The sequence below is a fragment of the Dendronephthya gigantea genome, unplaced genomic scaffold (genome assembly GCF_004324835.1).
Source record: "Dendronephthya gigantea isolate DGI-Jeju-01 unplaced genomic scaffold, DenGig_1.0 000022F, whole genome shotgun sequence".
NCBI lineage: Eukaryota > Metazoa > Cnidaria > Anthozoa > Malacalcyonacea > Nephtheidae > Dendronephthya > Dendronephthya gigantea.
This window is the reverse complement of record NW_021163032.1, coordinates 574760-593498: the sequence shown is the minus strand read 5'-3', so window position 1 is coordinate 593498 and position 18739 is coordinate 574760. Positions and strand designations below refer to the sequence as shown.

The following is an 18739-nucleotide window of genomic DNA, read 5'->3' as shown; positions in this document are numbered from 1 at the left end:
TTACAATGGTTTGTAGAAACAGTATTTTTGCTTTGTTGCTCGTGTTATTGAACCTGCTCTCAGGAACTTCTCAGGTACAGTAAAACTCTTAAATCATGAAAGTAAGACGCGGTATTGTACTAACTTCAATACATGAAATGCGTGAAACGGTGAAAGTAGCATTCAAAAATCTGTCATACACATCATTTTAAGATTAGTGATTTATCTGACTGGTTGGGTTAAAAGTAAAGCGTTTCATCTACTACAGTTTTCTACCAATTTTACAGGTCTCGGTAATAAAACCACGCACTCTGTCCTCCACAAGATTGAAAAATCTTGCAGCGTCGATAGATTACGATGGATTTAACGATTTGCTGCGACCCATATTGAGAAGTCGTGTGCCTGGAACAAATGGCCATCATGCTGTAAAACAGGTAGGATTTGTGGTTTTTTGAAGTTTTCTGATGAATTTCATTGATTAGCAGTATTTCCTCCATCGCAAGTGAAATTATCTCGCTAGGACAGTAAAAAATTAGGTTAAGGATCGATTAGTTTCACAATATTTTTCCCATTGCTGATTGCTTTTTTTTCCCTATTGATGTTGATCATCTACACTACCGACACTCGCAGAGTCATAGGTTAGGAGCAACCAGACGTTTTTACCAAACTCACCTTTCTTATTTAAAAAACTATCCTGTGTAACTTAAAATAAACTCAAAGTTGCCCTAAATGTATCAAAATCCATGGAAGCTGGAAGAAAACCTGAATTATGAATGCTAAGATATTTAAGGAATGAAGAAAATTCAGTTGGACAGAAATGTAGAGTTTTAAAAAAATCAATGAAAATACTCGCTTTGGAGTGATTAGAACAGCATGCTAAGGAATTTCATAAATTGTTTGCTCTGTTTAAGACCAATGTTTTAAAAAAAAATGTAATCGTGTTTGTGTCAACACAGTATATTAAAGGCGGATTTTCACTTACAGCGAAATCGTTCGCTAGCTAAATATTTGCATATTTTCTTTTAAATTGAGAGCAGTCAAGTCGAACTAATTTATTTATGCTGATTTTGCTGTAAGTGGAAACCTGCCTTAATCTGCCTTGTGTGGCTGCCAAGGCAAAGTTTACACTAACCCCTGCCTCTAGTGATCAATAGGTATTCCAATTTCCACAGATGAAAATAAACAATACAGCAAATGCATTAGCATCTGTTGCCCCTTAATGAGTGATGCACATTCAGATGTGTATATAATCACTGAATATTAACCTCTGGAGAAAGGAGTTTTTATGCTATATAAAGTTGTTGTGATTCTAATTTACATTGTAAAATTGATTTATCTAGTATTTGGTCAAGTTTTTCTCAGACCTTGGATGGCAGGTCACTTTGGATGAGTTTGATAAGGACACAGTGATTGGTCCGAAACGTTTTACAAATATGATTGCGACTGCAAATCCTAATGCCAAAAAATTTGTGTTGCTAACCGCACATTATGACAGCAAGCTCATGAATAACAGTCAAAACAAGGAATTCCTCGCCGCGACAGATTCTGCTGTTCCTTGTGCCATGATCATGTCCATTGCAAAGAATCTTGATCTGGCTAAACTGAAAAAGGTGCATTAGCAGTATATTTTGCAATTTTTTTCCAACCAAACACTGTTGGCTAACACTAACCTAAAATTTACCGCTTCAGAATAATGACTACACTTTACAAGTTGTTTTGTTTGATGGCGAGGAAGCATTTATAAGTTGGACTGCAGATGATTCAATTTATGGTTCAACTCATTTAGCTGAAATCTGGTCAAAACCAGATGAAAATAATAATAGCCACCTTTCAAAAATTGTAAGTTTATGACAAGTATGGGAGAATATACCTTTGTGAGTGTTGCCAAACTGCTTCGGTCTTGATGTCATTTTATGTTTTTTTCTAGGAATTTCTTACATTACTGGACCTTATCGGTGAAAAAAATCCGAAATTTTATAGTGGCTTTCCAAAAACACATCGTTACTTTGAACGTTTGGTGTACATAGGTATATGAGAATGAATTTGTTCGTTGTTTATTCTGTGTTTTCATAATCAGTGTTGTGTAATGAACCTGCTGTTGTTTTGTTATCGTTGTAGAAAAGAGACTCGTGAAAGATGGCTCGATCTCACCAACATTTCAAAACTCGAATGAAAAGAAACAATATTTTGTTGAAGGCTTGCTTTCAGAATCACTTGGTATCGAAGACGATCATATTCCTTTCTTGAGAAAAGGTCGGTTGTAAACGTAGATTTTGTCAGATCCCAATTCACTTCTGACGTATGGAATGTAGTCCGTTATTGATCAAGCAGACCTGCGTTTGCTTTTGTTGATTTACTGCCAATATACAAGGCAAGTCAATAGACTACAAAACATCCTTCAGAAGTGAATTGGATCCGTGAGTTCGATTCACGAGATTAACTTGAAAACGTGTGGTTGTTAATGGTATTGGTATTATGTGGATGCGTACCAAAGTAGTTCCGTTAACCGTTAACTCATTTTCAGGTGTCCCAATACTTCATATAATTCCTGTACCATTTCCCGATTGCTGGCACAAGTTATGCGACGACGGTACAAACCTTAATGCAGAGACCATTCATGACCTGCTGAAGATCTTTCAAGTTTTCTTTAAAGAAATTCTCAGAGTTTAAGAGCTTTGCTAAATTACGTTTGGATTAGAACAATGGTTCATTTTAGGGGCGAGTAGGGTTACGGGAGGATATCTCAGGAGGATATCTAAGGATGATACGAGTACACAAGGCATAACGCACACACTGGTATCATCTTCATAGTCAGGGTTAGGGAAAAGGGCTTAGGGGAATGTGTTTTAGTTGAATACTCTTATCGGCAATTGTAGTATAAACATCTTTAGATGTTGCAAAGCAACAACTTTAAATTATTCCAATATAAAATAATATATTCAATATGTATAAAAGTTAATTTATATCTTATAAATTTTCCCTGCATATTAAAATTCTAATATTGGCTATTTTCCGCTGTGTCATAATCTGATGTTGTAATCGTGATAATGTTATGCACTCTGACGGAAATTATGTGGACATATGTGAAGATAATTTTATCAATACTTAGGTCACACCTTTGCTGCCAGCGAAACGTGCATTACATGGTAGGTTATTCGTTTAACCAGCAAAACGTGCGTGCGATTTTTCACAAAGACGCGAACCCTGTCCTTGGGTTATTAATAACGGTGCAAAGATTTGCTCTAACAGGAGTGTTTTCAAAGAACTCGTCCGTAGAATCGTCCTCTTGTGCACCAGATTTCTCAACTTTTTCCCCTCCGTTCCAGTCATCATCTAGAGATAAAGTTTTTGATAAATTAAATAAGTACCAAACTATTCTTTCTGTGGGTCGATCAAACTAACAGTATTATGTTGTGTAACTGTTTGGACCACAGCTCTATCGGTTTTAAGCTATTTTTTTTAGACGACTAATTACATCGTAGATCTACAAACTGTACATACCATACTACATAGGTACAGTTGAATATCTCATCAGCAATTCTAAAGTATCAGTTTTCCAAAAAGAGAAATCTCTGATACAGGAGAAAAGATATTTAGAGCTTAACGTACCAGATGAATTACCGCTATTATAAGTTTCATCAATATGGACAACACTTCCTTCCAATTCCATGTTTAATTTCTCGCGGATGTTTTTCGCTCTCGTTTCCCTCTCTTGTTGTTTAATAATCACTCCTTTCATGTGATTTCGACGATTCCGTTCATTCACAAGGAACTTTTGCTCCATCTATCGAAAGGAAAACTTTCTTCAGACATTGCTATCTACAGGCTACATGGCATGCACTCTCAGTTAACCCTTACTTTTAACAGAAAAGTTTTTTTCGACTAGCGCTTTGATTCCCAACGTTATAGTATTAAAGTGGTTAAGGCCCGTTCGCAGTCGGATCCAATTCACTTCTGACGTATGGAATGTAATTTGTTATTGGTAAAGCAGTACCGCATTGGCTTTGGTTGATTCGCTGTCCATATACTTTGCAAGTCAACAGACAATAAAGCATCCATCAGAAGTAAATTGGATCGTGTGGTTATTTATCAAAGGATTACACCAAACAGACGTTGTTTACTCTAAAGATTGGTTTAAGACAATACATCTTTTGTGGTAGTTGATTCCGTAGGTTATGCATGTTTTAGTATGACGTGTTTGCATTGAATAAATGAATGGAACTTGAAAAGGGCTCAATGAAAATTGAAAAGAGTTCCATTCATTGGTTGCACTGATGGTAAATTAATTTTCAATATGTAAATTCAAATTATTTCAAATCGCCCAGTTCTCGTTGAAACTGGTGAATCGCATAGAGAGTTTATTTCAACGGTGAGATTTCCAGCTTTTTCTCAATGGATAAACGTTGAAAGAATCGTAGTTAATGGAAGGAAAGATCTTTGTCGTCGTCATTGGGAACAAAGATAGTAACCGATGGTATTTGACGAAGTTTTATTGAGCAGGAGGTTTTATGGACAGTAGGAGCGACAGAAGCGAGGTGTCTGCTTTTTAGGTAGGTATGAATTTTCTAGCTTAACTAAATGCACGTCTATTGTGATTTCTGCATGATTATAACTTATAAGCCTTGAATTCTAGTTTTAATCCGGCGTTTCTTTTAGATTGTCCAAGCTCCTAGATCTACGGAAATTTGAATTCATCAGCTTTGCATTGAGGAATCCAATTCAATCCATAAGCATCGAACAAACCAACGGATGTTTTACAGAGCTTTTGAGACGTAAGGTGCGTTAAACACTTGAGGATTTACTTAGTTAAGCAATTTTGCACAAGTCTGCCCGGCTTTAACCTCGGTTATATAGTGGAGAAAAATGATGGTCGTTACAAGCCGGCCATGGATTTCCAATTCATTACTTGTCTCGAATATCATTCACATCTTAAGTAGACCAATCTATTCCACTTAAGCTTGGTTTCCATTTTGTCGTAATTCTCGTGAACAAGTCATTTTCACCGATGAGAATTAGTCCGGATGCAAATTTGTCTTTATTTCTGTATTAAAATCAGTCATTGTTGACTGCACACCAGTGAAATGAATATAAGTAATGTTATTTATTATAGTTCACTGCTGCACACAGTCCCCGCACACATAGAAATATTCTATCACATCAGCCACCTTGACATGTTCACGACATTCACGATTAAATGGAGACCAGGTATTACCTGTATTTGTGCGTTTTTTAATCTTTCGTACTCCCTTGCTTGAAAAAGATCTCGATTATGTTTTGACAAGGTGTCAGTCTTCCGTTGAAGCTCCTGTGTAAATAATTTAAAACAATTTCAGTTTTCATTCGGTCATTATAAGCTGTGAAGAAAGCCACTGAACAAGTCAACGATTCATCGATGTGAAATAGTCTGGGTTCTTTCTCATGTATAGACGAATCAGTCTCTACTCTCTATTATAGTCTCTATAACTCAGTGAAAAACGATCTACACTCTGTTCCATCGGTTAGCTGGATATGTTCATGACTAGTCTTAACAACAGTTAAGACGAAATGGCAGACCTGGCTGTATTTTAAAAAGAATGATTTCATATCTCTGATAATGATTCGATTAACATCATTCTGATCTCGCAAGCTAAAAAAGCTCGTTAAACCCTAATGCGTTTTCAGGACAGGTGGCATTTGAGGCTGAATTTTTGTAGGATGAAATTTCCTCTACTATCAGCTCTCTCGAAAGAGATTCTCAGAAAGAAATCCTGGCTGATCTTCACCTACCATTGCTCTGTTCTGTTCAGCTTGTTCTTGCTTTTTTCTAAGTTGTTCCGCAGTAAGCTGTGGCATTCCTTCAAGTTTCTTATCCAAAAAAAAAGAGTAAATAAAGTATACCGTGTAAAGCATATAAATACTTCGAAAAATCGTCTCCTATATTCTTTACCTTCAATCTTCTTGGAAACTTTCTTGGTGTTGATCGAGAATTTGTATCTACATCATTGAAATCAACATCAAAACGAACTGATTTTGGAGGTAAACCATATTTAACTCTCGGTAAGACACAATTACTTTCTTCTCTGTCTTCAAGTCCAGCCTCTGAAAGTCGACCATTGAGTGGATCGTTGTCAATTGATGTCTCATTGTTATTTCTCAAACATCTTTCCGATGATTTTGCGTGGAAATTTTCATCATTATTTCCATCGTAGCCTTCTGGATATCTTCCATTTATGAGTTCTCTGTCTGTAGGTGAAGTTTTTATACCTTCCAAAGATCTTTCGCTTTTGCTAAGGTCACTATCACAAGGTCTAACTTGTATCACTTTTTCAGTACATGCTGAGGTCTCTAATAGCTTGCCTTCAGAAGATCTCCCATGCTCGCTAAAGTCTTGCTCACTAAAGTTGCTCTCTTGAGGTTCGACATGAATTATTTTCTCATTAGATGGTGGATTGACCTTATTATCAGATGTGGAAACACAACTCCCCATATTTTAAGCTAGAATATCCGCCATACTGGGATATAGAAAACCCCAAGAGTTAGAGACGTATACCGATTCTGTATCAACCAGACTGTGTAGTGGCAGACATGTAATCGTTTGTTTTTCGTCTGAAAATTTGTAATGTTTACTCGAACGTCGTTAAAGTAATCCCATCCTGTCTTAATTGCGATTAATTAATATTTCTGTTGCTTGGTAACATGGTGTTTATCGATGGTAACTTGGTGATGGCTTGGATGTTAAAGGGATGTGATTTATATAGGGATATATGTTATAGGGGTGTGAACCTATTTCTATGAACTTTCTTTGCAGGATTGAAATATCTCATGCGACTTTTGGGAGGGCAAAGATACAGATTTATATTTCATTTAATCACAGTGACAACCGATTTTTACTTCCAGAGAAATAGTTCGCTATCGAAATATTTGCATATTTTCTTTTGAATTGAGAACAGTCAGGTTGAACTAATGCTGTTTTTTATGCTGTTGAAACTCAAAAGTAAATTTGCAAATATTACCATTTCTCTGCAAGTGGAAATCTGGGAAATGTGGGATGCTTTCTGATCCTTTTAATCATAGAGTATGCATAATAGTTTATAAACAAATGTCCAGAAAAAAAGTTGACTAGTTCAGTCTAGTTGTATACGAAGTTTAATAACATTTAACAGTTTGAAAGGTACATATAGGGTAGTCGAAGTTAAATAACACTACCAATTCAATGCTGAATGAATTGGCTTAGAATTAAACACTAAATAATTAATTAACGTAATTGGAAACATTATGGTTTTATTACGATTGAAACTTGTTTGGTTTATGAATCTTCAAGACTCTTTTTCTATCTTGAGATAAAAAAGATTCTTAATGAATCAAGTACAACTTGCAGGACATTTATTTTAAATCTAAACAACTTGCTTTTACACTCAATCTTCAATAGTCCATGATATTCTTCTCACAACAGTTACTAGAAGTCCCAGTCCACACCTAGCCTGATCTAAAGCGCTGCACCTGACACTCGTGACTTAGTTCAAGACCTTGATTTACAGTCTACAGTTTATCGAGCTAATCACAAATTACTCTTGATCTTCGTTAGGTTGTGATGAAAATCGTTCAATTCTTCTCTGCCGTAAATCATTATGTGAGGAGTTTGCATTATCCGTATTATCAGTGAAGTTTCTACCCTCGGGTATGTCTCGTGCTTCGCCGTTCGCAGTCGCCGCATTCTCGTCAAGCACCGCCCAACTCGGTCCAGGCACATCGGCAGTAGACGACGATACAATATTTTCAGCGCTATTCTGATCTCGTGTCGTGGTAGTTGTGACTGGAGCAGTACTGGCGCTAGCTGAGGATGGAAATCCCACACCAAAGGTTGGTCTAACAATAAGATAAATAAAAAAGTTATTAATCCGAGTGAAATAAGGATATTTAGATTAAAGGTATAAATTGTTTGATTCAAATACCATATTTTTTTCTGAGCACAACGGATGATTTACACATTTAGAAATGGGGAAATATTTCACTGTATAACTTTGCATTAGTAAACTAAGTATTTCTATTGTCTGAACAATCTGTTAGGCCTTGTATAACTTGCTTCACATTTCTGCGCTATCCAGTATTATTTCGAGATCAATGACTGCTATCTCCGAACAGCACCAATAAGAACAAAAATCCATAAGCTTACGTTCGTGTACTCGTCACAGCTTGTGTGTATTGATTCAACTGCGTTATCGCCGTGTCAAGCAACGAATGAATGTTTCTCAAAACTCTGATACGAGCTTCAACACTCTCGCGTTCCTCGCCTTCCATTGCTCTGAGCTCTTCCATCGTGAGAGAAGATGTGTCGCCATTTGAGGATGCTTGAGGGAAAGGAAATCCTGCAAAAACAACGATTTGCGGTAAGACCCGAAGACCACATTTCCGTACGAGCTGTGAAATAACATTCGCTTACCAAACATTGGTGGTGGAAACATGGGAAATGGCGGAGGAGGGAATGGTGGTAGTGTGCCTGGCATCTGTAAAGAAAAGATGAGGTTTTATGGTTGGAGGAAGATTGATTTTACTTGTTTTTTAATGGTGCTTTTTGGTAGAAATCTGGGTCAATATTGATAAGATTTACAATGGGTTAAAGAACCCATGAAATACTTGTATCATTTGGGCAGTTTTAAGCCAATCTTAAATCCCAGGAGAGCAAAGATTCTGACTGAAAAACAAATTCTACTAACTGGCATTGATGATGGCTGAGAGCTCGTTGAGGGTGGAGATGTCCCTTGTGTAGTGGGTGGTTGAGGTGGTGGGGGACCTGGCTGCACACCCGGGGGTGCACCAGGTGGGAACCCCATGGGAAACATTGGAAAAGGTGGGGGCATATGTGCTGCATGAGGTGGTATACCTAAATATACATGTTATGTGAATATGATGTTGACGTTTTGCAATAAAGGTTGCCACCAATAGTGGTGAAACCGCTCGTAAAGACGGATAATTTATTTGAGTCTCGAGCTTTTATTTAGAACCTTGACGATAGAATGAACCAGACCTTGCTGTGGAGCAGGTGGACCCTGTGCCGCAGGGCGAGCGTGTTGCGGTTGTCCCAAGACATCCAAACGACATGTCGGACAGGTTTGCTGTCGTTGAAACCAGGAACGCAAACAACTGATGTGAAATATATGATTACAAGGCAGCTTCTTTGCATTCGTTGTCATTTCTTCACGACATATAATGCAAACATTGTCACCGCTCGCCAGCTCTTCTTCCGTCGCATCGGGGTAGCTGGGGAAATACGTAGAAAGTTCAACGATAGTCGAAGAAATGAAATGAAAATGTGAAGGATGATTTGAAGTGGTAGACATTGTGTAGAGAGTTGAACAGAGATGAAGATGATGAAGACAAGATCTTGAGATATTTGATTGGTTCATGTTCCCTTCTCTAGCTGATCGCGCTCATGATTGGTTAATCTGTCAGTGTTATTACATTTGATTGGTTCATGTTCCCTTCTCTAGCTGATTGCGCTCTGATTGGTTAATTATGTCAGTGTTATCGCATTTGATTGGTTCATGGGAATATTGGAGAGGTTTTGAAATGACAACTTACAGAGTATTCATATTTAGGATGGCTCTTCGCGACATAATCACATCGCTGATCGACTTTTTAAACGACCTAAATACAAAATATTACAAAAATTTTGTTGGTAAAAAATCACACCGCCGTTCTGCAGAAAATATTCTATGACTCTTCATCATTGTTACCTTAATGTTAAATACATTGGTCTTATAGCGAATAATGGGAACGTGTGTACTCTTATCATGATGAACATAAATGAAACATATAAACTTGATTTTATGAAACCTGAAATGAAAAAAAATTGTAACAGTTAATCAGTTAAAAAGTTGCAATTTCATGTGTGAAGTGGGTTACAAAAGATTCCTACCCATCACAAGTTCGCTGTACAAAATATAAACTGCTTTATTCTCCCAAGGATTGACACTTTGCAGGTCAATTGTATGAAGGACATATTTCATAAAGACAGCCACGACAATAGTCAGTAATATGGCATACTAAAATAATAGAAATGTGCCGTTAGAAATTATGTGGGAATTGTGTAAAATTTGGTTCTATCAGAAGATCAGATCAATGGGATCTAAAAGAATGATCTATTATATTCACCTCAAAGCCAAAGACAAGTTGTGTTGAAGCACCACTGTTTAGGACACTGTTGTACGCTTTGTGTACAAAGAGGGAGTCAAGTGTACCCAGTAGTGTTAGCAAACCTGTGCAAAAATATTTTATTGAAGGATTGTAATTGCGTTGCATTAAGTCAAGATGTGTCATATGATGTATTTTGTGTAAAGAATTACTCTATTATTTAACTTACAAATAACACGAATGTGAAAAAGAAATGAAATCATGGGACTTCTTTCCATCTGTTAAAATGAAAAGAAAGAAAGATTGAAGATGTTTAAAAAGATTGAGCTTGATAACAAAATGAGGTCATGGTGGACCTACATATTCAATTCTGTCTTCAGAAAGCCAGTGAAAGCACTTTAGGAACAACAGCATTGTGAACTGGGCAACAAACAGTGGACTGAAATTATCTCGAAACACGGTGAACGCAAGACATGTTTCCGTCACAGCATACCAGGATCTCTCTATTAGATGCTGACAATAAAAAAAATTCTTAAATGAATCACATTCTTCTGCATAAAGTTTCCTTTAACCTCTCACTTAAGTACATACACTCGAACAGGTCTGTAAATTGTTGGGTTTATTGGTAATGTTGGTTAAAGTTTTGCATATGTCATGATAACTGTTGGTCTATTTGTTGGTGCATAAATATTTACCTCTGTTTCTGCTGGGCGTAGTTGACCGAAGAATACTTTACGAGAGAGTTGGCCAAGAAGTAGGACAAATACAAATGCTTGTAAATACAAGACCTAAAAAAGGATGAAATGAGGAATACATTCTGTACAAGTATTTTCATTGTGTCTTGAAATGCTAGCGCTTCTTTAGCAATGCTAATGATTTAAGTGGATTCGAACAATTGTTGCTTTGATCTGGTGGTTTGAGAAGAACTAATTAAATGAGTTGTTATAGCTCTGTAAATGGTAAATGAAGGTGAATTACCAATGCTGGGCTACTGGTCAGCTTGGATGTAAGACCTTTACTTGTCATTGCTTGTGCAGACACATAGCTTTGAGCATTTGGTCCATATAAACTAGTATACTAATATTTACAGGTCAATGGTTTGCACAGTGATTCAACAGACCAGTTCAGATGCACATTAACGACATCTGTCGACCACTAAGCCTGGTTCACAAAATATCCTAGGAATCTGGGATTTCCTTTGTCTGAGGTCGCTAGTGCATAAAATGCTTTGTCTATCAGGAAATTATATAACTGAACTTTGATTCTGTTCCGAGGAGCTACTGTGAACCAAGCCTTAGCATTGTCATCTACCAGAATTTGTCATCTACCAATGGCTGGAATCAGACCAATCAATGGTACATATGTGTTAAGGCACCATGAAACCCTTGACTTAGTCTCCTCCCCCCCTGGAGCCTGGGGAAATCTGGTTTCCCCTGCAACTCATGTCGACGTAATATCAATGTATTCACAACGAAAAGCGTTCACGACATGTTACTCGACATTAACACCCACCGCTAGACTCGGATTAGACTTTGTTATATACACGACTGAAGGATAAAACTGTCCTTTCTGATAAAAAGCATTTCCAATGACCAAACTAGTTAGAACGATGCTGCCAATACTCAGTAACAAGCCACGCATTTTGATAAAACTCTTGACTGCCAGGATAAGTTTTTAATTTCACATCTTCTCACCAACTTGAAAGCATCTTTTATTTAGCAGAAAATTAAAGAAACATCAAAAAATACGTGGAAGTTCTGATCTCTAAACAGTCGAATAAAATGTAAACACGTCCTCACATACGGGACTTTGGCCGTTGACGGTCTGCTCCGAAGTTGTTTCCCGACTATATTCCGAACAAAACACCTGCAAATCGCTGGGCAGTTCAGGCTAGTTAAAAAAGACGCAAAATATCATAATTTTCACTTTTCGTGAAACAAATGTAACATATTTCAAATAATTTGGATGCGGTCTTTGGCTTTCGGCTTTAACGAAGAGGGGGTTGAAAATGGTGTTTGGAATAAGTACCCGACAACGTATTTCGTTGCGAAATTTTTGGGAAACAGTTTGAAATTTGGCAATAGTTCGGTGTGAAAAAAACAGGGAAGTACAGAGTAGTTTGTGAAAGTCATGCTTAAGGAAGTCTGGAGGAGGCTGACGGATGATTAGACAAGTAGAAACCACGATCACCTTATTGTATTTATAATTTATTCGGCCTAAAATTTATCGGGAATAACCAAATATAGAGGTTTTTAACTTATTTGATTTTGATAATTATTCTCAAGTCGAGGATTTCCTGGTTTAAGGGGAAGTTGTGTGGTATAGTGAACGCGTGATGGGGCGTGCAAATGATACTGATGTTTCAGTTTGAGAACTGACAGAGGAAGGTGTGATAATGAGTACTGAGAAGTTTCGTGGAAAGCTTACAACATTCCTAGAAAGCTAAAAAATTCGTCTTTTAGTTATCTTGGGGCTTGGGCTTAAGTCTATTTTGTTTTATTTGTCGGCAAGACTTCGAACGAATGAAACCTATAGTGTGTCCTGTATCAGATTAATCGTTAATATTGTTTGCCAATAAAACATATTTCGGCATTCAGTAAACCACATTTTGCTTTATGCTGGAGCAGTAGTTTTCCTCACATCAACGTAAAAACTAAGTCATAAATGTACTACTGACTAATCTGACTTGCTCAACCGAGTTTATTAAGACAGTATCTTCTGTGCAGACATTCACAATATAGGAAACAACTCGCAGTCATGACGAATTCTCAGGAAAGTCCCAGACACTCACTGAGGACTTGTTGGCAATCAAGTCTGACCCATTTTCGCGCGTGTTCCTCTCCAGTCACATGGAAAAATTTAATTGTCTAAAACGACACAAAGTTAGACAGACTTCCGTGGGAAAGCGTATCTTGTGATACCGGCCCAAGAGAAACCGATTTCCCGTCGCCTATGTATGAATATATAATAATCCATTTGGAGCAATTATAGCCTACAGCAGTCAAAGCCAGAGGCTCAATTTATGTAAACTTTGACAAGATCTTGACGACCAGCCTTGCTGTGCTAATTCAAACTAGACCTTATTCAACCCAAAGCATTGCCTTCCTCAAACAGACACGATGTTAGACCAACTCGAAGGCTAGCTATTTTTGCCCACATGGCTACACTTTCAAACATTCCGGCCAAATATAAGTATTTATTAAAAGTAAACTGATTTTTCCGCTTTTGCCGTCCCTATGGGTCATGTGCTGAATAAAATTTTCGTCTGGATGTGAAAGTTGCCTAAGTCACACGAGAACATTTTCTTTGGCAAACTTTTTTGATATGAAAAAATTGACATCCGATCCTTTGTCTAAATGCATTTACCATGACAAATTCCTCCTTCAAAAATTCTCCATTCACACGGAGAAAAAATATGTTCTACATTTGTCAACGAAACTCGCCCTGCCCTGGTCAACCCGGCTAAAATTGATACATTTCAAGGGCTAGTTTTTTCATAACCGGAGATTACTAACAAGGAAATGGCTGGTAAACATAGTAAATAGGCAGAGTTGGTATTAGGATCCATATTATGATTAAATAAAAGGGAAGCACTAATGAAATACGGCGTGGAATGGTAAAGAACGGGAAGGAAACAAAATGCACATGTTGACTGTACAATTTACGATTGCAACACAATTTCGCTGTTTACAAAATTACATTATTTCTTTGAGCAAACCGACTAGTATGGTTTTTCCGGCGTCCTCCTTAAACGCAGTTCCTCTCAGTTGCATGACACCGTAAGTTAGTGTTTACAGTTCTGAACGAGTTAGGGCATCGAACGGAATCAATCAAAACAATCAAATCTCCCGGCAGATAATTGTGGAATACGAACACAATTAACAACGCGTGCGTCGCGCTATTTTAGGGGAACAAACACGCCCAGCTATGAGCAATGATGGACTCGATCACTGTAATTACCGGTTTCAGCCCATATATTGTTGCAACATAGGGTTCCAATGCCACTCTGGGACATGGAAATTGTCCATTTGCAGTAGAATTTAATCCATGCGAGTTTTTTTATAGCTCCTCCCGGTATGCAAGTAGCGATTAGTTTCCGCGGCAAATAACTGGACATTTTGAAATTAACTGAATTCTCTCAATTCTTGATTTGTTGACCCCAAAATATGCAGGAACGTAACAAACATTTTCTCATTCTGCAAGTCTCACCGCCGTTTGCCAGAAAGCCGGCGTGCGTGAGGTGGAACCATAGCGTTTCCTCAATTTTCTGTGTAATTACCTCCGAGGTTGCATGCATGAAAGCGTATACGACGCGTTGGGCAATGAGAGAAAATTCAAAGGTATAATTGCAGTTTAGCCTTGCGTATTTTTAAACGTTCTTCAGGAAGTCCAGAGAGGAAAGACGCCATTTAATTCTAATTATTTCACCGCAAGCTGGCAAAGAGTATTTTCAAAACCTAATATCAAGAACGGCGGTGTTTAGCCGAAGACGCACATCTGATATTACATCCAACCCCGAAACACTTCGGATTGTCACCCAGTTTGACGGCATCGTCAAAACACAACTCGAATTTCAAATATCAGCACACAAACTAGCCTGAGAAAAAATGTTAAACATTTCAAAGATTTGCGCATGTGGTCAATAAACTACTACATAATGTCAAGAGATAAAACTCGATAAACTATATATCTGTGTTCTGGCCAAAAACTCAAAGAAAGAATGTTACATTAGGTTCTCTTTATGCGACAAACACTTGATAAAAAGTCTCAAACAGAAGCTGGAAATTTGGAAGATGTCATTTTGACGCATAACATGGATAAGGGAACAAATATCAGCATTTCTTGTCCTCTATACAAAAATATTGGGGCCATTTAGACGGCCGTAGGGGAAATAGCTTGCAAATGATTTAAATACATAAGACACAATAAATGGTTGTCATACAAGTTATCAACGAAACCAAGCTACAGAATTATTTCCTACTTGTGAAATAATAATGAATAATACAGTTAATATGGGGTTGTTTTTAGCGGGGTTTTACTTTTTAGTTCTGTGAGCACTGTATAAGGATATTGCACACCCTTAATTAAGCATTACCATGCTTCGTATAGTCTTCATAACTTGTTCTGAGTTTGGCTGTGACATTCCTCCCCGAGATAACATACAATTCGATATGGTATGAATGAGCCAGCCATTTATATATAACCCCTGTTCGTATATGTACAGGTCTCGACCTATTACCCCTGCGCAAAAGAGGTATTGTTAAGTACATATAGACGGTGTGAGTGGTAGAAATTATGAGTATGCATGCATGTTTTCCTAATGTCAAGATTAAGAAAACGAATTGTATATATATATATATATTACTATTACGGCTTACAAATGGAAAGTGACAAAGGCGGACAATTCAGTCTTCAAATACTGCATGAGTATCTGCAACAGTTTTTCTCTTTCTAAGAATGTATTCTTTGTTTGTAAGAACTTTTTATTTCAATTTTTACAGACGAAAAGGCTATAGCGAGACGCCCACGGCTGAGAATGACTCCCAGCATGGAACACCTACTACGATCTTCATGAAGTTCACACAAAGGCACTGAGATTGATTGCATGAAGAGATTGAAGATAAGTTTTATGAGGTAAGGAAAGATATGTTGAATATATAGTTTGATCAGACCACTGGGTCAGACCGAGTATGCCACAACGAAAGCAATCGCCACAATGCAGTTGCCGGATTGAATTGGGCGAAACTAATTTACTGTGAAAAACACACAGTAAATTGATCATTCTATTTTAAAAGTAAAAACAAAACACAAATTTCCTGAAACGGCACAAACAAGTAGTTTTTTCCGTGTCACTACCGTTGACAAAACAAACGGTTTGATCTGCAAATTATGTCATCGAGTATCTTGGCACGATGCTCTAGACAACGGAGTTACGTTCTCAATATTGAAGTGGATAATGATGCTGGTAATATCACTCTCTCTGGTGGGAAACCAACTCTCCGTGAATCAGCTGAATTTAAACGATGACAACTTCACATAACTAAGAACAACCTAGAAAAGAAAAAAAAGGTCTATTCAAATGAAATATTTGTGCTTTTTTTGCAACGCGATTTGTGCTTGTCAGCATCAGCTATATAGTGCATGCATGGATAAGTGTAATTATCATATACAAAGGCAGATCGACGTTGCTCCAATGTTATTATAGATCAAAACTGATTTATGCAGTCTCAGTGATTAGCCTCAGTTACATTCTAGTCATTAGTCATTGCTTTTTTCTTAACTGTAAAGTCATCATATGAAACGAGACAACTACACAGACAACTTTATAATCATTAATGCCTGCAGAACCTGCCATAAAAATTACTTGAATTTGAGTTAATACCTAGCAATGCTTTACCATATATACGGTAAACTAACTGGCATCTATTATATTTCTGTCAACTGGTTATATATACTTAAAATAAGACCTCTACTTACTTAAACTCGTGTAGATATATTAACACTATAAAATTATACTGAAGATAAAGCCATGCAATCCGTTGTGAACCATCTTGTTTCCAATATCTAAATAAATGTCCTATTTCGTTGAGAAAATAATCCATTAATAACGTCCTTTTATTGAAAATCATCGCTGTTTTTTCCATTACCGTACTTAACGACACCTTTACAACAAATTTTGTTTGACTTTGGCAAATCTTTTGATATAAGAAAGTCATATCTGATCATTCATATTTTAATGAGTGCATTTGATTTGTGGTCTCGACCGTCTCGTTTGTGATGTAACTGATTTTATCCTAAACTCCCAGGCACACGAGCAAACAATATATTTGTCAGATGAATTTTGCAAAGGAGAATTTGCCAATGAAAACTTCGTGCTTTATGTTACTAAATACCCAGCATAAAACACGGTTGTTTAGAATGAATGAATGAATTAAACCGACACTTTGCATGTCACTTGGCTATATGAACAAAATCGCACAAATTTTTGGCAAACGATTAAGGATCTGCACTCAGGCGAGTCCCCCAACTGAAAAATAATTCCGTAGACATAATAGAATTATATAATACCTTCCGTATTTTGGATGAAAGCACTGAAAAGAGCCTATAGAGAAGTTATTGTGACATAATTATATATCGGGAGGGGCGATGCCTCAAGATTAATATTGTTTCCTGGATATATCAAAATATACAAAGATTTAATTGAAATCCTGTTGTTTGAGCATTTGTATGTTGTGCATTGCTTCCAGACGTTTTAGAATCAATTAGAGAAGTTGGTGGAACTGAAAGTGTTACACCCATTTCACTTTAAAACACAATCATACCTATTTCGAGTATAGACTATATGTTTTATTGAACAGCCGAAGGTGTCATTGATAAATATAAAGCTAACAATTGTTAGGACGAATACAGCGGATATTTCTAGACTTTCGAGTTTCAATGAACAGTGTATTTGTTTAGAGTATTGACTGGGTATGCTAAATTGTTATTGTTTTGATAAACTACGCTTTTACAGTGTTCTTGCGTTAATCTATTTTGCGGCGGCACGGCACAGCATAGTAAAAATTTCAACAATCTGTGATCATATACTAGTTAATGATATCCCCTTATATCTGCATTATTTTCAACTCAGCATCATTCGATGTGCCTCGCAAATCTCGCTCGTCTTTATAACAGCAACAACAGATTAAAAATATCAAATTGAATCAAGTAAAATACGTCATTGAAACGAGATAAGAACGCACAATCAATTCCCTATCTACCTGCATCAGTGAATTTCTGCCGTTTTGAGAAGCCCGGAAAAGGGCTCTTCATTACTTCAAATGTATAACTACAGAATAGAAGTCGAATTACACTTCTATTTTTAATTCTTTAAAATTTTATGGGGCCGGCAGCAAATCTTCACGTATACCTGTTTCGTAGTTCAGTATAAGCAGTTTAAAAAAGGGAAATAAATTCAACTCACACTGCATGTTGATTGAAGCGAGTATTACCGCAAAATATCGGCTTTTATGTACTCAAATCCAGAGTATACCAATCAATCCTCAAGACATCCAGTAAAATACCAGTTTTCATCACTTGATTGTAACAAATTAACGAACAATTGAATGTAACAATACTACTCAATTAGAACTGTGTTTCCCTTGCCATTTGAAGTTGCTTTTTGAACCTCGACCAGAATCGAGAGGCCAGTCTTTCGTATTGTCTCCTTAGGCTTACTATGCATGATTCTAGGTCATACTGAGGTTAAAACATTTCCCAAGATGTAACTATAGTTTTTGTATTCTGACTCATTTATATACAGTTTCATTTTCCTTGCCTGACTTCCCCGTACCGAAAATGGTGTTAGCTTTTCAGATCTTTTAAGAGTCAAGCGCCGATTTGCACAAGTTCGGCCATGCCTTCCGAATAAGTCTAACTAATGAGCCGAAAATTGGTGACAATGTCCTAATTGCGATCCTTGGAGAGTTTGGGATTTGCATGTTCTTCAAAAAAGACGAACTGCTTGCGTAAAAATGGGGTATTTTGGATATACGCGCTGCTGTTTCCCTGACAGTATATTACAAAATTTTTCCGCGTTGGCATAGCAAAATTGCGCGACAGTGAATATCGTTGCCTGCTTACTGTTACATAATAAAGGAGAAACATCACT

General features: G+C 37.1%; 3 protein-coding genes across 3 annotated transcripts; 1 reads left to right on the top strand and 2 right to left on the bottom strand.

The window, feature by feature from the left end:
- Positions 1-5: 5 nt before the first annotated feature.
- On the top strand, positions 6-2243 carry LOC114522369 (glutaminyl-peptide cyclotransferase-like). Its single transcript, XM_028543039.1, has 6 exons — positions 6-74; positions 267-413; positions 1320-1589; positions 1669-1818; positions 1907-2006; positions 2098-2243. The coding sequence occupies exons 1-6, from the start codon at positions 6-8 to the stop codon at positions 2241-2243; spliced, it is 882 nt and encodes a 293-aa protein (XP_028398840.1).
- A 712-nt stretch (positions 2244-2955) lies between these two features.
- On the bottom strand, positions 2956-6599 carry LOC114522310. The gene is made up of 5 exons (XM_028542973.1): positions 5906-6599; positions 5746-5823; positions 5192-5284; positions 3589-3763; positions 2956-3312 (listed from the first exon to the last, which is right to left on the bottom strand). The coding sequence occupies exons 1-5, from the start codon at positions 6443-6445 to the stop codon at positions 3167-3169; spliced, it is 1032 nt and encodes a 343-aa protein (XP_028398774.1). The 5' UTR covers positions 6446-6599; the 3' UTR covers positions 2956-3166.
- Positions 6600-7097: 498 nt separating this feature from the next.
- LOC114522320 (E3 ubiquitin-protein ligase synoviolin-like) lies at positions 7098-11891 on the bottom strand. The gene is made up of 13 exons (XM_028542987.1): positions 11602-11891; positions 10785-10877; positions 10450-10602; positions 10319-10367; positions 10111-10214; positions 9875-10001; positions 9693-9792; positions 9538-9603; positions 8984-9216; positions 8673-8839; positions 8399-8462; positions 8132-8324; positions 7098-7824 (listed from the first exon to the last, which is right to left on the bottom strand). The coding sequence occupies exons 1-13, from the start codon at positions 11728-11730 to the stop codon at positions 7524-7526; spliced, it is 1779 nt and encodes a 592-aa protein (XP_028398788.1). The 5' UTR covers positions 11731-11891; the 3' UTR covers positions 7098-7523.
- Positions 11892-18739: the final 6848 nt, after the last annotated feature.